The following is a 24,586-nucleotide window of genomic DNA, read 5'->3' on the forward strand; positions in this document are numbered from 1 at the left end:
ACTTTGATTAAGATGTCAGATAAACTTGTGTATTACTTTTGATATTCGAGTAATTTTACTGTTGTATTAACTGTTGTATTATGTTAATATTAATAGCCCCCTAGAGGGTTGAATCCAGTCCTTGTCTACAAAAGTTTGCACAGACTCAAAACTTTGTTCAATTTTAAAATGTTGCCAAAGTTAAACTCACGCGTTTTATTTATAAGAGAGATGAAAGTAGTGTTTCTTATCCCATCTATTCCTCGGAAAATCTCGTGAATTTCCGTGGAAACGAGCGTATCACACGAAGGTTCTGAGCGCATGCGCACTCTCTCCCTTTATTGATCCAATTTTCACCCAGCGGCTGGAATCGATGGGGAAACTCCGAGTGCTGAACCAATTCTAGCCAAACTTCAAACACAGCACAGCTAGCGATAGTCAGTCGGGGATACAAACATCCCCGGTCATCTGTGGCCTCTTTTATGCTAGTTTCTGTTCTGTTGAGCGCTCGGGAAGGATCCGCGAAGTGAGAAAAGCCTGAAGATGCAAGGATCTTCGGAGATGGACGAATATGGAGGCTATGGAGGCCAACAGAGGCCTCCGCCTGGACCTGTCATCAGGCCGATGGTAGATCCAGAGGCTGAAGGGGAAGTGGATCCAACGAGGTGAGAAACCCTAACAATTACCATAGTCAAACTTTCATTGCGTCAAATAAAATATAGTTTCAGCATCACATTTACACAAACATTTAACGCCTTACCGTCAAACATAACCCATAATAAAACATTAAATATTGATTAAGTTTAAAATACTATTTAAAATGAACTTTAGTTTAAAACAGATGTTAAAGTTTTCAAAAATCAATGGCGGTTACAAGGTGCTAATTATTATTCTTCATACTATGTTGAATTATGTGACTTAAATATTTAAGTTTGAAAATGAATTTACTTGAAAAATTTTCATGGAAGTGTCAAGGACGAAGCGCATATTTTCGAAACATATGTATTAATGTGGCATTTATTATCTTTTGTACATTTCTAAGTGTGTGACTCACGCGAAAATACGTTGAATGCAATGGCATTGGGCACATTTGAACCATTTTGTAATATTCCAACATGTTAAAACAATTGTACTATCTGTATAAATGACTGTTTCTATGATTTTTCGGGCATTTGCACATTTGGAAGTTACGGAAAAAATCAACCAGGAAAAATATTTTCTAGGGAGTGACAATGACTTACCGACATCAGTATTTTTATGCGGGCAAATTTACACGGGTTCGAAGACTTTTCGATATAAATTATTCTGTCGGTTACAAAATTGACCCACATTCAACAATCAAATATCTTTAAAATAACGAACGCGATATTTCTCTTTAAAGTCGTTATTAGTATAATTTTTAGGTATTTTCAAAAAAATGTGGCTAGTGTCGCGGTCTCACGGATCCGACGTCCGATGTTTGAATCCCACTCTACCTCAACATGATTCCCATTTTCTTATAGTGAGTTATTAACAACTCAAAATAGAAAGACGTGGGTTAATTTATTAGAACGCAAATGTCTTTTTTCAATATTTTTTTTTTTCATTTGGTATGACGTTTAACAATTGAAAATCAAAGTTGTTTTTTGGTACTTAAATTGTATTTGAATAAACAAAAAACTCTTTTGTAAATGTTTCAAAACAGATAATAAATTTTTGATGACCTTCCCTATTTCAAAATGTCCAAAATAGCCTGTCTATGCAGAATCATAATACATGTTTAGGACTTAATAACAACATACATCGACTTCCATTATATTTATTTCACATTTATTTAAATAAATATTTGTATAACAATAGTAGTAAGCGTTACTTCACAAGATTATTCATTACGTAATGTAGACTGTGAATCTCAAGAAGGGCAACATTGCGAATGCATCTTATGATAGTTAATGAACAGAGAGGAAACGGCTGCTCAATTGCCCATTTGTACAGAAAAATATGTCTATGTTATGTGCAAAGGCCGTATTAAGCAATCGAATCGCCCTATTTATCGTTGAATTCCGACTGGCATTTGTACGGCTTCTGGATGCGTAAATCAATGTATAAGATCTATAGTTGTTCGGAACACATAAATGTATTCATATACAGATTATTGATATATTCTTCTAGAAATCAACTTGTTTCCTAAAAAAAATATACGGGTATCTTAAAGTGATATTAGTTATATTTTTAAAGATATAAGTATCGTAGTAATCCCTTTTAAACCTTCTTTATTTCAAGGATGTGGATCGACTCAAAAGGACCCAAATAAAGGAACAGTATTAGTGTGATGTTTTTTTATTTATTTATTTAACTTTTTGTACATAATGTTATTTGTACATTGGCGGGTATATTACCAAATGGCAATTTCTTCCAACCAACCATAAAATAAAAGTTTTATTTTTATAATTCAAGTTACAGAACATATTCAATAGAAAAAAAAAGATTAAAAAGTTAAAAATATTTAAAAATAGAAATAAACGTATTTGTTTATAAATTACCTTAAATCAAAACTATTACTCAATGGGAAAAAGGAAAAAAGAGGAAAGAGGAAAAAGGAAAGGAGGAGAGATTAAGGAAGAGAATGGAAAGGAGATGTTTCTTCAGACGTGATTTAAACAGATATAATGTAGTAACATCTTTGATGGTGGATGGGAGATGATTCCACAGTCGAGCCGCATGGACACTATGAGTTAGAAAAGAAAGAGGAATTGTGTATGGGTATTAAGAGAGTGCCTTGATAATAAGAACGAACTGATATTGACAAGTTGATGTTGACAAGTTTATCATGCGTACAATTTGCGTACTGCCGTTATATTACTGAAATTTCTTGAATTTAAATAAAAATCCAAGCATCTTATCAACTCGCTTCAAAAACCTATTAATTTATTTTATGTTTTTTTTTTTAAATAAAAAATAAATTGGTATTTGCGTTCTTATAATTTACAAAATATTTTAATTTTTTAAGGTATTTTCATGCTGTGTTTTAAATGATATTAAGTTTCTATGCATTTCATTTTTGCATTAAAGGGCTGATTACCATATGGACATATCTTCCATCGACCAATAAATTATGTAATATGTCACAGTGACTTATCTAACATAGTTAGAATAGCAGCTTATATAGAATAATACAGATCATAAGGATAATAAATTATAATATGATATAAAATGCTGTGATCTTTTCCAGTGAAATGGAAGACTTACTGATGTCTTAAATAGTCCGGCTTCTCTTGAATGAGTTTTCTGTGGTTTCCTCTTCATTAAGCAAATGCGAGGAAGTTTCTAAGTTCTCAGCCGAACTCCTATACATTTCCTAATATTATTCATATATAAATAGCCAAGAAACAAAATAGATTTATGTTATTAAAACCTTAATAGGTCAATGATACTTTGACTACGATGAAAAAATACTAATGATAAAATAAACAGTGTATTTTTCAATGATTTAATATTTTATATGAATTTGTTTCTAAATGTTTTTAGAAACAATAATTACTGTTATGATTAATAGGTAAAAGGAATGTCATAATAGATAGACTGACTTATTCTCGCAAATCATTATTCGGTACATAAAATTATTACTCATTGTTTCAAAACTAAGGACCACATCGGTTCAGCGCTACCACTACTGGAGTGGAATAAAACTATACATATAATAAGCTACCTTCATCGATTAGTATATAAAACCACTACAGAGGTTCTCAAGAGCTATGGCGATGTGGCTCTTGAACAAGGCGCAATGCCCTTAAAACAAAGTGTATTTTATTTTATTTTATTTGGGAAATCAACAGTTCTACATACATATTTAGAGTAAACAAGCAGATATAGTGTATAAACTCAGAACTAACAACAGATTTCCACAAAGTATACAAAGTTAGTAAAGAAAATATATTACATATAAAATAAATACATATAAGTTTATACATATAAAAATGTTATTTGCATGTACTCGTAAATATTTTTCAATAAACAAAGTTTTTTTTTTTTTAAGAACTGTAAGTTATTGTAAATTGGGCGGAATTAGGACAAGGATGCTTTAAGAGAGGATAAAGAGGAGAAGGAAGATGTACATATTTATTATTATAATGTCTACCAAGTTACATAATGCATTTTTAGTGTAAATTTTAAATCTGACAAAGTGATGTTTGTGTAATCTATATCTTTAAATTGTGTATTGTATACTGAAAAAGTCCTACGACAAAAAGCATTTTTAACATACGATGTTTTACTTATTGGTACATAAAACAGGTGGTACCGTCTACAAATCCTGGCTGGCACATTTATTGTTATTAAACTAAGTAGTTGTACAGTCAACTATTCCTATCATAATTTTGTGAAGCAGTAGTTGGTCCGCACACACTCTGCGGTATTGTAGGAAAGTGATTCCATAGTAGGTGGAAGCAATGAGAGTAAATATATAAGAAATACCGGTTTCGTATTTTAGATATTATGTTTGTATCAATTTTTTTCCTTTTTTTACTGAAAATATGTATATATTTTTATAACTTTTAGTGTGTGTTGAACCCTAAATGGGGTCGAACCTCATATCAAAGATTGTTTATCGTGATAGTTCTAAATAGGTCAGTGAAGTATTTTATTTTGGCTGGAGACTCGATCTAGCTATATTTCATAAATTAATTGCACAAACATATCATTTTCTTCTCCATTCTAAATTGTAGAAGCTACTATTTATGACGAAGTACAGATATTTTTTTACTCATTTTTAAATGTTAGTATTCCGAAAGTTGCAAAAATAAATTATTAATAACTCCCTACCTATCATAAAACGAAACAATCTAGATCAAAATCAACACTAAATCATTGGAATCATAGGCACCATCCCTCGGTAATAGCACATATGTGCATTTACTATCTTCCAGGAATCAGCAAACAGCCTGTTAGCTACATGTTCGGCGGTAACATACAATAAAAAGTTACCCTTCGGATATCTTTATTTATTTTGTTAACCGTAATGTTGTAACAGTGCTCTATTTATTTAGTTTTTTGTTATATTATTGTTCGTATTTTTAAAAATAAAATTTTAAGTTGCTAGAATTCCACTCGTCCGTGCGCTTCGTAGCTGCAAGACGATTGGTAATCTAGCTTCAACATGTAAATTTCATCAACTATCAAATATCTTAATAATTTAATGGGGTCTAGAATTTTAACCATCCATGCGCTCAGTACTTTCAAGACCTGTTATAATCGAACTCCAATTTTTAAAAATCTTACTTTTTAAATTGATTTAAATATCATTTAAAGACAAACACCATTGTCAAATGCAAACAGAACAAGGAGTCGAAAATGCTTACTGGTTGCGCTGATATTTCGTCTACATGACATTCTATTTTGAAGTCTTGTAATTATGTAAAAAATTGATGTAACCCAAAAGCATACATAATATCTTGTAGAGCAGAAAATATTTTTTCGAATGCCTTTACCATTTTTTAAACTTTTGATACTCACTTTTAAATTAGAAAAAAAACGGACACAACCTATCGTCGCGTTGGTTCAATTTTGTCTAACAGTGCATTTTGAACGAAATTGAGCTCAGTGTATAGGAGTTCTGAGGAAGCCTTTATTTATAAAATTGAAATGAGAAAATTAAAAAAAAAAATTGTTCAAGAGATTTTTTAATGAATTTCGTCTTAAGTTGTGGTCATTGTTTATGCCTATTGCGTAAAAAAAACTTTAAAGGTCTATTTCTGAAGATTTGTGTTTTGGTCTGTTGGACAAAAACGAACTGAAGTGACGTTAACATCTAATAAATGAATTAATCTCTATGCTTTCTAAACATTCCAAGGTATTATTATATTTATATTAGTAAAGCAAACAGTAATTCATTAATCCATTTGTCTTATTCTTCTTTTTATTTCAGGTATCCTCAGCCAAAAGAAGCCACCCACAAGATTCGAGGGAGATCGGACGTGATCGAGTTGTTGTTTGGGGCGGTCGATCAAGAGTTGCTGACCGTGAAGACTTTCTATTTCTTCTTTTATTCGGCTTTTGGCTCCCTCTTCCCTCTGATGGGTGTTTATTTCAAGCAGATGGGTATGAATGCTGGGCAATGCGGTCTTCTCATTGGCACCAGGCCTTTTGTGGAGTTCTTGTCTGCTCCGTTTTGGGGAAGTTTGGCTGATAGGTACAGCTCATAATTTTTAAAATTATTTTTTTTAGTCATCATTACTTTTTCAATCCTCTTTTTGCCTTCAATAATCATTTAAAAAAATAAAGCAGCTAAAACATGTTATTTCATCCTCTTTTTTATAATGTATAATTAATTCTTTTAAATACAATTTTTTGGATGTAAATGTTTCATTTTTACGGTATGTTTTTAGCAAAATTTGAACGCTACTCGACGGCCAATACAAGCATTAATATTTTATAATACGTACAAAAGGTAAAAGGAATCGCGAATTTAGTTTTTTTTAAAAAAAAACAAAGAACGTGATTCTATAAAAAGGGAACTATAAAGAAATATTTTAACAATATTTATTTTTTTAAACGATTATTGAAGACACAGTTTCACGTAAAATTAAAGAAAAATAGAGCAAAGTTTATGCAATATAAAATGCTTACATTTCTTTTAAAAAGCAACGATTTTGTATTTTGCAACCACAGTTTTTTTATTATATTCATTTGAAGAAATTTTAATTTGATTCTAGTCTTTTTACAAGTAACAGAAAACTTTGAAGTAGATTTTAAAACAGAAATACCCTCAAAAGATATTAAGTATATATATTTAAGTAAGAAATAAAAATTGAAAAAATATGGATGTTCAAACATAGACAAAATAGTGAATTTTACAAAATGTGTAAAGTAGCTACTTAAACCAGCCAATGACAGGCCATAAGTAAGTTTCATTGTTTTTTTAAATTTAAAATGGCTGAATCGTATGATTTCCTTATTTCATATCAATGTTTAAATTTTCAACCATTAATTTTCAAGCTTTGAGATGAGTATTGCTTGTTTTCTTCATATTGTCACTAGAAATTGTTATGTTAAATAAATAAAAAAATTGATTACAATTTTCATGAATATTTAAACAATTGGAATATTTAATTTTCAACTTTTTTCAAAAAGTCATAAAAAACTGTGCTTATTAATCCAATTAAATTGTAGTTGAGTGAAGTTTCAATCTCCGACCTTCATTAGGTGAGTCTGCGACAGTATCACTGGATCACAATTTGGTTCAAATAAATAAAATATTAATATTTTTTACGAAAAAACGTTTGAATGACCTTATCATAAACCAATCATTTTAATTAATGTGAATTTAGTAGATAGTAGTTTTAGGAAATACTCAAGGTTCACAATATGTTATATAATATGAAACCATATCTTACTCGTAATTAATTTTAATTGATTGTTATTAACTCTAACCACTACTTACACAATTTTTATCAACATGTAAGACCTAAAGTATTTGAATTAATGTTACATGTTAGCACATTTAACGGTTCTCGGTCGAAATTTCGGCTAGTACCTAGACATCGGAACATCACCGATAGGGCCACAAAAATTCAACGCCTTGTTTTAGCGTAAACATCAAAACAATTCCATTCTTGACATGTTCTGGTAATCGATTTAAAAATAGATTTAATTTAGAGAAAAAAAGATTTAAAAAAAACATTTTTCAGGACCACAATTACTAAACATTTATCAGGAACTAAGAAAAAACAAACTAAAAATTGTTAATAATATTTAAAAATAACTCCTAAACAAAAAGAAATTTTGACAATTTAATTGATAAAACCAACCGGTCCAAAAAAAATGAATATATTTTCAGTGGAGTTTTTTGATACAACATTATATTATTTTTTTAACATATTGTTCTCTGGATATCTAAAACATTTAAGTTTGTAAGTGAAAATTCTTGATGGAAGTTCATTGTAGTTTATTATATTAATAAAAGACGAGTGATACTTTGATCCACAAATTTGGAATATCCAGTGACCTAGACAGTAGACATCTTGACCAGTCTCGAAGATGTCGCGAAAGCGATGAAACCGGTCACTGGATATTCCAAATTTGTGGATTAAAGTATCACTCGTTTTTTTATTTATGTAATAAATTATTCTCTGGATATTATGTAGAATTATGTGTTATTTTTATAAATACCTAATTTTACCTTAATATTTTAATTATTTCTATATGTATGAATTAAGATACTCCATTTTGTAAAGTACATATATATTAATAAATAAAATTAAAAATTAAATAAAATTGCCACAAAATAGTACGTGGGTGAAATTATTCAGTAAGATAAATCTCAGCCGTACCAATAAAAGTTTCAGCTCTTTTTTTTAAATTTTTTTATTTTATTTAAATCTTAAAGTAGGGCACACATATCATACATATTGTTATGTGTGTTCTAATAATAACATTGAAAATATATTTAATTTATAAATTGTTTATCACATATGTCTTGACCATTATTTTAAATTTTGATATGTTTTTTTCTTCATAAATATTTTTTTCCATTTCATAATACTTTTTAATTGCTTTAAATAAAATTGAATTTTGTGACTTTGCCTTTTTCCTAAATGGAAGTCTAATTTTGTTCTTTAACTTTACAAAAATCGGCAGATGTTAGAATTGAAGAATTATGAAAGCTCAAACATAGGCAGAATTTTACACGGCATATAAAGTGGCGGCTAAAAATCTGCCAACGATTAACCATAAGCCCGATAAATGCCTAGACTTCCATATTACTTTCTTTAAAATGTTCTCCATCTCTGTAATAATATATAAATAGGAAATTCCTTTTGATTAGTAAGGTTCCAACCTTCATGTATTTTAGAGTCTTTAATGATTATTTTATTACTGTATTTTTCTAGATGGCAGAAGGGTAAACTCCTTCTCCTCGCCTCCCTGTCCGCCTGGATAGTATTCACACTTCCCCTAGGTTTCATCCAACCCCCTCCCACCAGCTGCCTGGCAGAGAGGAACTCTACGTACTGGCTAATGCACCCCACAGTACCAGCACTCCTGAAGAAGAGATCCATCTCGGCGAAGGACGAGATGGGTCCCCTCAATCTACAACTGTTCTTGGTCAATGATGCGGACGTGCCTCCATCACCGTAAGTTTTTTGGTGGAATACAAATTCTTGAATTTTGTTATTGTTGGCTTCTAATTTTTATTCATAGAGTTTATAACCAAAAAATCTTTTTATTTTGAGGGATTTTTTTTTGTAAGAGCCCGTTTTTTGCAATGAGCTAAATTTAGACCAACGACGCATGTGATTTTCTTCAACTTTAGAGAGGGCGGTTTAATTAGAAAAGTATACTATTTAATACTTGGGTTAGTTATATGTAATGTAATGTATTTATTTAGATAGCTGTACAAATAAAATTTAAACTCCTAGCTAAACCTTAACTAATAAACAATATATCGTGGGCAGTGGGCATACAAGAGAAATTGACCAAGTGACAAATTCAATAATGTTCAGGGGAGCCATTTTATTGTTTTTCTAGAGTTCAATTTCTTCTCAAAGATCAGATTTTTCGAATAGGTGGTTGGTAATTATACATTATATGTACGGTACTTTCAACTTAAATGTATATTATAAACGTACTTCAAAAACCATTTTGTTAATTGATTTTTTTTCAAGCTTTGAAAGAGATTTCATTATTCTAGGCATAACATGAAATTTAAAATCAATATCTTGCACTTATATTAAAAAAACATTCAAAATATGTAAAAACCGTTGACTTTAATGCATTCTGTCAGTATAGCCTCGATATACATATATAGTCAATATTAGTTCTACGTTTTTGTAGACTAAGAATATTTAACATTGACTGAAATAGAATATCAGTGTTTGAATAGTTACCTCTCTCTAGTCCGAGCATCCTCGCTGCTTTTCGAAGCAAGCGATGTTGGACTGATGCATCATTTGGAGTCGTCAACTGTCTCATTAAAAATAACATTTTGTCTTTCTAGAAACGCTCCTCGCGGTTCCCGAGCCGTGCGTCCCCGCGGCAATGCAGGTCAATCTCCCCTGGACGTCCGATATGCCTCCAACTACAACGAAGCTGAACATGGAAGCCTCGTATCTCCTCTCTTCTCCTCCATAGTCTATCGAACTCAAGACATACAGAAAGCTTTCTTTCTTCTCCTTCTACTTGTTATAATAGGCGAGTTCTTCAGTGCACCAGCAATTACCCTTGCCGATTCTGCCGTCATCACTCTCTTGGGAGAAGACGCTGACAGATATGGGCACCAGAGGATGTTTGGTTCACTAGGATGGGGGTTAGCCATGTTCTTTGTTGGGATTGCTTTGGATAATTCTACCGCTTTTCCCGACCACCCCTGCAGTGGAGAAAAGAGAAAAGAGGAGAGAAATTACACCATATGCTTTGCTACTTTCTCAGTTCTGATGGGCGCTGCTTTGATAACCGCCACTCAGGTAATAAAACTGTATAGAAATCAGCCAAAAAAAAAACGAAAGATATAAATAATATTCCGAAATTTTTCTTCATCAGTTTAAAAACTAAATTTTAAATAAAAAATAAATGTCGGTGGTTGGGTCTTTTCAATGCATCATCATTCTTTAATTTCCATATTTTTACCTGTGAAATAAGAAATCGCTAATTTCAAGATACTTCTTGGGCCTCTGTGCTAGGGAAAATCTACACTTAGGTCAGCATTTGATTCAAACAGAGGAAAACTCGTCAAACTCCAGGGCTGTCCAAAAACTAGGTTCGCGGATTGAGCTTTTGTTGTAGCCGGCTTCTCTGCCTGGGACGATTGCATTTACATTTGAGAATTATCCACAGTCGCCGTCAGTTCATATATTAACTAAAAATCCACTGCTTTTACTTATCATACTTTCAAATTTAAAATCAGAAAGCTTAATACGTAGTGTTAGTTTAATTAATGTGTAAGTTTGAGTATAAATCGCGCTTGAGCTGGTTTTCCACAAAAATTATAAATAATATTTAGGATATGTATTAGTATCTAACACTTTATGTAAAGCATACTACGAGTTCTTTTTTACTTTTAAAATAATTATATTAAAAGAGTTTTTTCTCAGTAGAATTTTTTTTTAATTTCACAGTATTATTGTAAAAGCTTTATATATTTTAATCGTCAACTACGTGTGGCTTTATTATTTGTCAACTACTTATGCTATGCCTTTGAGAAGGGCTACCAGTATGCTGAACAACATCGCTTTGCATATTGATCTGTTTCATATATTCGAGGGGGTTTTCTGGAGCAAGATTCTCCTACTATTTTGACAAAAGTCTATTTATTGAAGTAATAACTTATATTTACATGTAAGTTATTAATTTAAAATACTTGGTACACTTCCACTTATTTATTTGACCAATTAGCACTTTCACCCTCTAATGAGCACCTTCGGACTGGTGAGTATTATGCAGTGTAAGGATAATTTATATAAAACTAAATATTATCTGAAGTGTTTAATTTTATATAAATTATCCTTCCACTGTATAATATTCACCAGTCTGAAGATGCCCATTAAAGGGTGAAAGCGCTAATTGGTCAAATAAATAAACGCAAGTGTACCAAGTATTTTAAATTAACAACTTACATGTAAATATATCAATCAATAATTTAAATTTAAAAAAAGAGTCTATTTATGAATTTTTTGTCTTTTTATTATGTGTACGTCTTATATTTTAATTTGTAATGTACTCTTATGTATTATTTTTAATAATTAAATTCAATACTGTGATGTTATTTACAGATAAACTTCAAGTACGAGTATCCAAATGTAGACGTGCAGGTACAAGAGAGTACTTTGCCTACAGATGAAGATCGTCTCCAGAGCCAGTTGGCTGCGCAACTGCAGCTACCTGGTCTAGATACATCAGCAACCCATGCTGAACAGAAGCCAATTGCCCAGGTTATTAAGTATAACATTAATTAAATTAATTTAAACGGAACTCAATGGGTAGCATGAAAAAAGTAAGATAAAATAACCCATTTTATGAAAACTCTAAGACCCGAGTCAAACTCGCACACAATTTTTTTTTTTTTTTTTTAATGACAAGGGTAGTAAAAATAAACCAAAACTGGCAAAATCAATTGTTTTCTTTACAAAATGAAAAAATAATAATTGCTGATTTTAATCATTATTTTTATAAAAATAAATATTTTCCTTCCTATGATTTAGATTTACGCGACTATTTAAATTTTTGGGGCCATTTTTAACAAGTCGTAAATAACTCACTGTTAGAAAATGGAAATCAAGTCAATAAAAAGGTAGAGTGAGGTTCGAACCTCGGACCTCTGATTCGTGAGTCCTCAACACTAGCCACGAGACCACACAACCCGATACATGATTAGTCAGTTTAATAATGATTTATCTTTTAGAGGTTTATCTATTTAAATACTTTCTTACAATGATAATTCAATTTCATTAAAAAAATGTTATCAAATTCGAAAAAATCACATAACGGAATAGAACTGTTTTTTTCTTTTATCTAATGGGAAATGTTAATGTAAATATATGTAATAAGTTTTTATAAAAATTGTATTTAGTTGCAATATTGTGCACTTATATTTTTTTTTATCTGAACAAAAAATTCTTTCATAAAAAAAAACTGGATGCCGTTTTGAGTAATTAAGTAACAAGGATTTTCGACAAAAAAAATGCCGGAACTGCTCTCAAGTCTCAGTTGTCGGTTTTGTTCTTGAGAAATATAGTACAAAATAAAATTTGATTCACGATCAAATCAACAATTACAGTAATAAGTTGAACACGAAATGTAATAAAAGGTTAAAAAAATATTTAAAACTATTTTTTTATGTTTCAGACTAAGATGTTTGCCCAGACAACTCGGGAAATGCCAGAATGGATAACTGTTTTAAAGCAGTTCAAGAACTTGAAGTGTGCATCTTTCCTTTTTGTCGCCTGGTTCATGGGCTTTGGAATCGGACTGATCTTTACGTTCCTCTTCTGGCATTTGCAAGACTTTGGAGGCACTCCAACTCTATTTGGCGTTGCTTCCGTTATCAACCACATCTCGGAAATCTTTGCCTACTTCTTTAGCTTTAAACTAATTACCCAGATGGGACATGTCAAAGTGAGTACATTTTCTAATTTTTCATAATCGTATAAAAATTTGATTTCAATGATCGATTTTCATTTAGAAAAAAAACTTAAGACGTAATTTAGTTAAACTAAAAACAAAAAATTGCATTTCAATATATGCTTGACTGAGAAAATAGCGCCATTTGTCAATCTTACAATGACAAAGAAATACTTAATATAGTACATTTTATTTAATTTAATTTTACTTTTTTTGAGATTTTTACAGCTATTAAATAAACACAATAAGTAGAAAAATATTAACAATACCAGAGCCAATTTAAAAAATCCTCTGTAAATCTAATGACACATAATATATAAGAAAAGAGTGTACGTAATTGTATTTGTGTGACGTTTGTATTCATGTGTATGTGAATGTGCGTATGCGTGAATGAATAAGGGGGAGGGTGCGTGTGTGTGGGTGCGTAAGTACAAAAAACAATTGCGTAAAACTTGTAATTATATTAAAAATTGTACAAGAAAGAGTTTGGTAAAAAATTTGAAACCTTTTTGTTAAAATTTAAATCAAAAAATGATATAAATTGTATTTTTTAAAAGTATGTAAAATTTAAAAATCGTATTCTGAAGAAAAAGTATTTTATTATTTATTTATTAGTGTATACACGGCACAAATACCTTTTATAAACATAATTATAAATACAATTAACATACAGTGTTCTATTACAAAATTATGAAATAATATAATAACAATATATCTATACATATTACAGAGTTGTTTTATAAATATTCCATATAATAATTTTGGAATTTTAATACTTAAAATACTTAGGTAGAAAAATAATAAAAATAAAGATAACGCGGTATATTCGAAATAGCAAAAATCATAAATCATTGATTTGTTGGTATTGTTGCAATGTATATTGAATGCCCTAGGAATAATACTAACTATCTCGTGATAAGAGCTTAGGGGTTCTCAACCGTTTTTAAAAATAAAATATAAAAAGAAACAAAATAATAAACCTTTTAAAAAATTTTTTTTAATTTTTTTATAATATGAAAAAATTTTAATTTTAAAAACTAAAAAACAAATAACTTGTCGTACATTTATAAATATATTTGACATTTTTTTATTTTTTTTATTAATTTAATATATTTTATAAATGAACATAAATACTTAAACATCAGTTAAAATTCTAAACTTTTTCTTTAATAGCAAGTGCCAGAATGGAATTATAAAATTTAATTGATACACGTGGATACGTATGTATTTTTCTATTACATATATTCATCCTACTTGTTGACGTTGGATTGTACAAAAAATTAAAACTTTCAATCAGTATATCCCATGATAGAAAAAGTCAATATTTTTTTCTCTGCTCTCATTCTTGTTCTCATTTTAGGTTCTTTGCATTGGCCTGGTCGGCAACATCCTCCGGTTCCTATACATCTCTTGGCTGCGCAACCCGTGGTGGGTTCTTCCTTTCGAGTTTATCCAAGGCGTGACTCACGCAGCTGTATGGGCTGCCTGTTGCTCCTACATCGCTCACTGCACTCCTCCTGGTCTGAGAGCTTCTGCTCAAGGCGTGCTGCAGGGTATTCACCACGGGCTTGGTCGAGGCTGTGGAGCTGTTATTGGTGAGTACACCAAAATACCATCAGGATGATTTACGCTTGAAATCCCTTTTAGGAACAATTCAAAATGTTATGTTAACTTCATTGAATTAACGAAACCAATAAATTGTTAACAACAAAATAACATAGGGTTAAAGTTCTGTGATTACGGTTACAGAGACTATTATGAATTTACGTTTTATATTTTAAGTCAATTTTTTATATACCACATAATATTTGAATTTCCATATTATATCAATTCAAAAATAATTTACGTTTCAATCACTATTCGAATCTGTCTTGCAATAATTCCACGACTTTTGCTCAGAGGCACGTCTTCTTTATTGCACTGAGAGTGTTTAAAATTTTGAAGAGTGCTCTCATAGACAAAATCAATTTGTAAAAGAGAGGTTCAGAACTATTTTTTTTTATGGGGTAGAGATTTGAGTTGGGAACTCCTAGATAATTTTTAATTATTTAAGTTAGTTGTTTCCTGTGAGTCTAATATTTGCCTTTGTTCTTTCTATATTTATATGTTAAGTGTTATTATTTAGTTCTGTTCTTATTTTTCTGTAGCATTATGTTCACATACAATAATTGAGGTCCAGGGTTCGACTCCCGAAAGGACGACATGAAATGTTATTTTGAATGATAGTTTTACACCGCAATATTTCACTGTTCCTGGACTGGCACCTGAAACATTAGACTGATCACCTTATCTTCTTGTGACAAGTGATTGAGATACGCTACGTTTGGTGTACAAATGAAGTGCCCAAAATGAGGGTTTAATGCTGATGATGATGATGATATCATTACTCGTTCCAACTCTACTCATGAATTTAATCCCGTGGAGTTGGAACTTGTGTCTCAATAAATGTAAATTAATGAACAGCTTGTGAATAAATAAAAAGTTAAAAAAAACTGTCTCTGTAACCTCCGTGGTGTAGTGGTTAAGACGCTTGACTCACACATATGGAAGGTTCCCGGATCGATTCCCGATGAGAACACAAAAAATCAATGTGATTTTTCTCAAGCCTGGGTGTTCTTTGTTGTAATTCACCAATTTGTAATTGGGTCTCCCGGCCTGTTGTGATGCCAAACAAAAAAAAAACGTTTTTCTTTTAAAATTTAACGTTTTGGTGAGATGGCTTATCTTTCCAATACTTTTTTACTACAATTCCTTGTGATTACAGCAATCAATTGAGATTTTTCCTCCAATTAAATTCTACTGATTGAGCTTCTTGGCATAAGTTGACCAAATATATAATTAGCCCTCACCAAATGTAAGAATATTATCTTCAATACTCAGGTCGCAGAGAGTATTTGAAAATAATATGGGTCCCAGGACGCTACCTTGTGGTACTCCACATAACATCGGTTGACTGTAGTTTTTGCTCTTCTCTCCCCTTTCATTCAGATTTTTGTGTTTTGTTTATCTGTCCAATAAATATACTTAAAACTTGTCTTTTGTAAAGTATAGGATACGAAACGGTGTCAAAAGCCTCAGCTTAATCAAGGAACATTGCCACTATACTACACTATAAAAGTTATATTTGGTCAACTTAGGCTTACCTTCCATTACTCAATTTCGTATACTGTTTATTAATAAGTATTCTCTAATTAATTTGACGAACATTTCTATTCTAGGTGGAATCTTCGTGAGCTATTTCGGAACAACAGCAACATTCCGTGGATATGGAATAGTCTGCATAATGGTACTTGCGGCATTTATCTTCATTAACTTCTACAGGAAGGACACTGGCTTTATTTCCGATATTCCTGCTACCGAAGACCCTCACCAGGTACAATTTTTATTTATTTATTTTACAAAAACATCTAGTCAACAACGGTTAAATTACATAATTAAGATAAGGTTTAAAAACAGATATATTGAGTACATTTTCAATGTAACATTTATAAATACAATTGAGTGATTAATTACAATATTACTATCAAATATTACTATGGCAGCTTAAAACTGTATTTGAGCTTTTAACGCACATGATTCTTCGGAAGGCTTTATCAATTATCCATTATTTATATGTGTTTTCCAGGGTCCCGTTATGAATAATACTAATTTCAAACAATTGATTTTCTTGATGTTCTATTTTACATCATATTATAAAAACTGATTATGATTATGTAGATGTATAGCATGTTATCCAGATGCTAATTCTGAATTGCTTGACAAGTTGGAACGATTGCAGAATTTTGCTATACGTTATATCTTTGATCTTCCCAAATTTAACCGCGTAATCGATTATCGGACCCAACTACACTGACTTAGTAGTATCAGCCATAGAAGAAACATTAACATTTAATTACTTCGTCACAATATTTAAAATAATCCCATTTCGCCTGTTTATCTGAGAGAGCTCTTTCGACATCTATCACAACATGGAAAGTATGGCCAGCTCAATGCCTTTCAGGCACTGTACACAGATAACAGAGAGAATTAGAGTTTAGTGGACTGTATGGAAATTGTTACTCACATTTAAAGTTCTTCCGATAGTTTCTTATATGGAGCACTTCACTATTGCTGCAGCACGGATACCGGCATCGTGTAGATGTTGGTTAACTGTGTAACTTAGGTTGTATATATAACACTAAACTTCACTTTGTACAAAATATGCTGACGCAGGATATGATAAAGATTTATCAGAGAGACAATTTTTCACATGTGACTTGCTCACAGGACGGTAGAAGCACAAGAATTTAAAATAGAAAAAAATTGGATAGGAAAGGGATATTTACAGTCCTATATAAGTTGCCAGTATAGAAAATGTAAATTCAGTACGTAACATGGGCTATCTCTTCGTTCTAGTAATGATAGAACCCTTTCAATAACAATTCACGATTATGGAAAAATCTACCTATTAGTGCCCCTTTTTTATTAACATTCAAATCACGTATGAAATATCACTTCCCTGAGTTTATGAGTTTTTCCTTTCTCCTCCCTCTTTATTTTCCTCTTCACCCCCTCCTCTCTTCATAATAAAGTATTTATAGTAATTTCAATCAAATCGAACGGTTTGGGTAGGTTGGGAGAAATTACCTTAAGGAAGTAAGCCCGCCATTATGCATACGTCTACAGATGCGTAATCTGCAGTATATATACACGTGTTGGAAAATATAGGTCTAGGAACATCAAATATTTTTAAAATTAGTCAAAACTATTATGTCAACATGTAAAAACAACGAATTATATTAACTTATTTGAATTAACATTATATTCTAAGTTTATTGCAACAAAGAGGGAAAACACCTTTGAGAAGAAAATATGGAAGTTTAGGCATTTACAGGGCTTATGACCTGTCAGATGAATCTGGATTATATCAATTAAGGTTTCTGCTCTTTAACTTCACAAAAGTCAAGAGGTGGAAGAATTAAGGAAATGTGGATGTTTAAACACAGGTAGAATTGTGAATGTTATAGTGTGTAAAGTATAAATACATGACCATTTTAATTTCATAAATTCATTAATTTAAAAATAGGTGTTTTTGAAAATATTTTTTAATACAAAATGTCACCTCATACATTCAAATTTTGAATGAGGTATCATTCAATATTAGATCTAGCTGTTTTCTGTGAAATGCATGTTTTAGGTTGTGTGGTCAGAGAGACTAAAAAAACCACAATTCCTTTAACACATAATTAAATTATTTTTAAAGTTATTACAACAATTAATTAAAGCAATTGTTTACAATTAAGTACCCTAATATAAACATAAAACAACATTTTATACATCAGAGTTTTCCAGGGCTGACTGTTTTCTGCAAAATGCACATCTTAGGTTGTGTGGTAAACCAGACTTTAAAAATCATTAAAACTGGTCAAATACATAATCAAATATTTTTTGTATTGCGAAAAATATGTATGTATGCATTATTTATCATTTGTCGAAGTAAAAAAGCATTCCAACAGTTGTGTTGATTTGATTAATCACTATTTTCACCAAAGTGCTATTATCTCAGTTTCATTTTTCTACGGCTGGCTGCTTTCTGCATAAGTACGTTCAATTATAAAGTATCTGTGTCTCTGAAGTGGTCTTATCAATGGTTTATTCAATTTAATATTGTGGCGCCTCCGTCATAAACAATCCTCAAGGACCTACCGAGGAGCGAAACCACGCAAGCGAATGCAGCTCGTTAAGTTACCAGCCTGCGGTTCGATACCCAGCCGGAAATAGATGGCGGCCAGAACAAAGGCTATAAAAGGCGCGAAGTTCAAGGCCCGTCCTTCTCTCCTTGTCCGAAACTCGACTGCCGTACTTCCTCACATAAAATTAGTCTTCTATAAAACACGTGTTAGATATAAATTCGAAGTGAGTTAGATTTCATTGAACGTGTAATAAAATATCTTTGTATTACACGCCAGTTTTCTTATAAAATAAATAGTGTTATCCATGTAAGTAAGCCGTTCTTATTTCTTGTGTGATAATATATATGTGAATCCTTTTCCCCGCCACCTTCTGAAAAGAACGTAGTAGGGTGTTGAGCGAGAGGCCATAAGGCACCGACGGGACCGATTGCAGGCTCCAGCAGGGACGCGAGGCCCCGAGCGGACGGATGCAGGTAAAAAGGACGATTGCCTAATCCTACCTCACGCACATGCCTGTACGTATAAAAGTTACACACAGCGTGTACAGAGAGACCCCGACAGGTAAGCCAAAGGCCACGACCCCCACAATATTTTCTTCTTCCTTTTTATGTGTATCTTATGGTTACTTTTTGGCTTTCCAATAAAATAAATACATGTTTCTATTTTGCTTCAGGTGGCCGAAGAGACAGCCCACCTGGCACCCCATGGCGTGCCCAGCAATCCTCTGCCGCGGGCCCTGTCCTCGTCCCGGCTGTCGGACATGGGGGCACAGGAGAGCTACGGCGCCACCCGCCAACAGGGGCCGAGCCTCTCCGTGCCTGGCGCCCCCAGCAACCCATTCGTGCAGCCCGCCGCCCCCGCCCAGGAGTATGGATCCTATAGATAAAGGTCCATTTTATTTTATTTTATTCAAATAAATGCCGCTTAGGCGCTTATATATATAAAGAAAAATATACAGAAGTAAGTAGAAGTAAAAGAAAATTATCGTCACCCTAACTTGTAATATTAACAAGTCCATAAATGGTCGAAAATCATTTTCTCTATCATTTTCAGTGTTGCATAATGTTTTAAAAAATATATAGAAAAACTTCTTCGCTACAATTTGCGACCGAAGTAAAAACAGTTTTTTACTCTCCGCTAAACAAAAGTCAGTTTGGGAATTTTATTTAAGATTTAAAAATAAATAAAATTTAACAGTTAAATCAACAGTTCACAATTGAGTCCTGCTGCCAACTTTTATGTATGGGACTGAGGTATATTTGAAAAAGACATATTTGGGTTTTATGATTTTTTTTATAAGTACAGATAAACGTCGTTTTGCGCTGGTTTAATTTACGCCGATTTACAATATTACGCCGGTTGGTGCCGGCGTGGAATTCCCCGGTTTAGCCGACACCAGACGACAGTAGGCGCCGCGATTTTAATAGCAGACACACTTTTACACGTTGTTTTATTATATTACCGTGTACGCGAGCAGCCGTGTGTGAAATTGTTTTCAAGTTAGTCTTCATTTTGTTTGTAAGAAAAATAAAAAGTAATATTATATCTTTTGTTTTATTATTATTATAATAAAAAGAATATTAAAATACTCGATAGTAGTTTATGCTATGATCCTGCCAGAATGGAAGCAAAAATTAAAGCAAATGAAATTGGATGCTTTTTTCAAAAAAGTGTGAGAATTTAATTGAGTACCGACGAACTGGTGAGTTAGTATTTATTTTAAAAAATGCATTATTTATATCAAGAGATTATTATTTATTTTGTAAACGAGTGAAAACTGTATTTAAAATACATTTGTAATTTATTTTGAATATATATAGGAAATATGTTAAATAAACATGTAAGATTGTTTTTTAAATTTTGACACGGAACCTAACCTTATATCTTTTATTATATTTGTAATCATTTTACGCCGATTTTTTTTATGCCGGTGTCCCGAACCCCGGCAATTCATTTATTTAAGGTCAACGTCTAATTTTTCCATTTTTTATTTTGTCTCTTAAACACATACCGAGCATCTGTCTTTTATTATACCTAAAGGACTATTTTTGAAAGGGATATGTGAAAATCTAGGTATTTACAGGGCTTACGCACAATATATCTTCAACTTGTAATAGTAACTTTTTTATTTCAGTCGTTTTACATTTAACATTTTGCTTATTTATTTTTTGGGAAATCATACGGCTTAATACAGAAAATTTAGAAAAATGGTATAATAATTACGTTTAACAATCACAAAGCCAATGAGAAGGAGTTCGGTGTTTTTTTTTATTTAAAAAAAAAATAGACTATTAAACTAATCCAAAATGTTTTTGTCTTTATTTTTATGCATCGTATTATCATCGCTACAATTTTTCAAAGATGTGTATTTTTTTATTTCCCCGCGCGTGACTTCACTAGTTCTTTTCGGTGAGTTGTCCTGATTGGTAGAAGATAGCTTTCTTGAAACCGGAAATCCACCACATATCATTAGCTGGTTTAGAAGTCTTGTAACATCATTAAAAGTAGTTTATTATTTTTATTTTTTTTACGTTTTAGAGAAACTTCACCGAACAATTAAATGCTCTAATTTTTACCGTGTGCATGAAAACATTTTTATATACAATTTCTCATTGCACTGAACTTCCTCATGAAACAAACTCACAGACAATTTTTCACAAAGAAAAGTAAGTGTGTGACATATGTGTGTGTGTGTGTGTGTGTGTGTGTGTGTATGAAATGTAATTTGCGGGGCGGAGAAGATCCCTTCTCCCATCCGGGAGAGGGAAAAATAAACTTATGTTTTAACCATAGAATTGTAATATACCAGAAGGCGCGTAGAACCAAGTTTGTATACATCGTACTGGGTTCAAAAATCTCCACTCTACCTGACATTTCATCCGCGCGCATGCGTGAAGTGGACGCGTAATGTTGCCAGACCGTGAAGAATATACACAAATATGAGATAATTTTTTGTTATGTTGTGTTATATTTTACCACAAAAAATATTTTACTGATTGGACTATAAAAAAAACAGGTTCGTTTTTTAGGCAAACGTAAAAAGATAATTGTATAATCATGTAGTAATTAATTAAATTAATACCGTTAAATATTATACTAAGGTTTATTAATAGAAAACCGGGTAAAAAATTCGACTACCCTGGCAATACTAATAAAATGTCCACCTCATTTTATTTAACAATCTGACAGATGATAAAATATTTTAATTCATTAATAATTTAACTTGCGAATTCGCTTCTCACATATTAAATTTGATTCTACCGTATTCCCTTATAATCCCAGCAGTATTTTGACACTTGCAAACGACACAACACCGCATAATTGAATTTAAATCGACAGTTGCATTCTAAGCGACATTTACAGAATATCTAATGGCCGAAATGTAAAATTACTCATTTGTAAGTAGTTTAGTCGGATTCAGTTTGATGCGGTTTCTGGACTGTTCTAATTGAACATTACTTTATCTTCGATTTTTCCACCCGTTGGCGTTGATCCTAATAAATTAAAAACGTTGTTTTTTTTTGTATTTCAGGATATGCCGATACATCTGGAAAACTGAATTATTTATTTATTATCTTTGCTTCAAGAGGATACAAGTATATTTATTAAATTTAAATATGTATCAATGTTATCGTAATAATGTATTTTCAAATATTCCGTTACTCGATGTTCAGTGTGACAGTGAATTATTTGATAATTCATTACAAAATGTAGATCTCAGATGTGTTATATTGTTATATTGATAACTTTATAGAGATATAAATGAAAATGAAAGCACGATAGTTCCAATATAATAAAAGATAGTTAAATTATTAAAAAATGTAGTTAATATTTCTGTATACTTCTAAAGTGTCATTTGTAAATGTTCTATGTATGAGTGGTAATCAATGATGTAAGATTTTGAAAGCTTTTGTCTGTTGTAAAAATCATCAGATAATAAGATTTTTCCAAATAATTTCTGACTTAAATAAATATGTACACAGCGTGACATAATTTTTTTTATTACGATATTGATCGAATTATTCACATATTTTTTTACTGTTATTCATTTAATGAAAAATTTTCATGTTCAGAAAAGGAAAAAAAATGGGATTTAATTACAATTTATGCATATTTAATTACCTTCCCAGTTGATCCGTGAATTTTCGATAGTTTAAGAATTAATTAAAATGCATATTTTTTTATGTTTCTATTTTGATTTCAAATAGAATTAAAAAACATCTTAGCTATCTTTAGCAAATTCTCTTGAATTTGTATTGATGTAAGAATATTAATAAAAAAAAATATTTCAGCAAATGTCAACAAAAAAACTGCACATTTCAGTGAAATGTTATTATTCATTAACTTCTAATTCATTTTTCAATCTTATATTATCACATTATTTTTATTTTATTTTGCTAAAAATTGCGTATTTATTCCTTTTGCATATCAATCGTGTGATTGTTAGAATTTAAGAAAACCTTATTGCTAAAATTGAATCTTCGTTACTACTTTTTATTTACTAAGACTTTTGTAATTATTTCTTGTTTTTGAAATAAGCAAAAACATATTAAATATTTCTTCATGAAATAATTAGTTAACTAATTTATAATTACTTTAACTTGTAGATGACATTTTGAATTGTGATTTTCTTCCTAAGCGCATTAAATAAAATTACATCGTTAAAAACAACGTATGCATACAATCGTATTTATGTTTTGAAATTACAAATGAAAATGTTTATTACTTAATTATAACCAAAGGAAGTTTTAGTATTGCTGGTGAATTTTTCGAAAAATCTTTAGAATATATTGCTATGATTCGACGCTGTTAATTGAAATAATTAATTGGATTTTTTAAACTAAAAAAATCGCCTTCGAAAAAACATATTAAAACAACTTTTAGAATGGTATTCGTATTTTATTGTAATAATATGTAATTGCTAGTGTATATTTATTGTAAGCTTAAAAAGATGGCCGGGTTTTGCAATATGTGTGAAATAAACAATTATTACATAATTTGTCGATGTCGTTGATAATATAATAAATTGTGTCTCCTCTTTAATTTATTGTATGTATATACTCGTAGATATAAAAAGTAAACATTGATTACTCATATAACAATGTTTACAACATGTTTATGTGGTGGAAAAATAATGTGTTTTGTTGACTATCTGCTTGTTCTAAATAATACAAATCAAACCATATGATATTTATTGATTGTCATTATTTAATAATCTCGGAATAATTAAGTAGGTTTGTTAGATGCGCATTTTTTTGACTTATTGAAAACGGTATCTTATTTTGTTTTAATCAGAAAATAAAATATTAAATTTATTATCTTACAAAAGTTTTAACCTGCTACCTGCCATTCAATCCAACGAAGTTTGCACTTATCGACAGAAGTAAAAAAATAAATTTATAGGTTATCTATCGTTGTATACTATTTTAGCCTTCATCGTAAATGTAAATAAAAATAAAATTTCTTAATACAAAAATCACAACCAATTATTCTTATCATCAAAAACAATTAAATTGGATTGATTTGATTGGGTACTGAGTGTTTCTAGACCCAAATGATCAGAACTGAGATGTTTGCGCCAGTCTTAACTTAATTATTGGTGTAAAAAAATATATTAAAAAGCCTCTAAATGTTAAATTTCAACATGTCATGTGTACCTTATTAAAAAAAGAAATCGTTCAAATAGTGAGTGAAAACTGTTCATATAAAGTAGTTTTATTATGCTTTTCATGTAGTGTTAAAAAATTTAATATATTAGATGTTTTTATTTTGGATCAATTTTGTAACATCTTTGTTATATGGTTTTGATCAGTTTATGTCATAAAAATGACAAAGTTTATTTAGCA

At 30.9% G+C, this 24,586-nt stretch overlaps 1 protein-coding gene across 1 annotated transcript; it reads left to right on the forward strand.

Moving 5' to 3' along the window:
- Nucleotides 1-376: 376 nt before the first annotated feature.
- On the forward strand, nt 377-23,024 carry jef (major facilitator superfamily domain-containing protein 6 jef). Its single transcript, XM_088228290.1, has 10 exons — nt 377-644; nt 5,882-6,145; nt 8,844-9,086; nt 9,950-10,415; nt 11,721-11,879; nt 12,793-13,062; nt 14,429-14,663; nt 16,287-16,441; nt 19,414-19,628; nt 22,273-23,024. The coding sequence occupies exons 1-9, from the start codon at nt 523-525 to the stop codon at nt 19,624-19,626; spliced, it is 2,127 nt and encodes a 708-aa protein (XP_088084416.1). The 5' UTR covers nt 377-522; the 3' UTR covers nt 19,627-19,628; nt 22,273-23,024.
- The last annotated feature ends 1,562 nt before the right edge of the window (nt 23,025-24,586 follow it).

Source organism: Micrasema longulum, unplaced genomic scaffold (assembly GCF_059751315.1).
Source record: "Micrasema longulum isolate JH-2025_06_02 unplaced genomic scaffold, ASM5975131v1 h1tg000576l, whole genome shotgun sequence".
NCBI lineage: Eukaryota > Metazoa > Arthropoda > Insecta > Trichoptera > Brachycentridae > Micrasema > Micrasema longulum.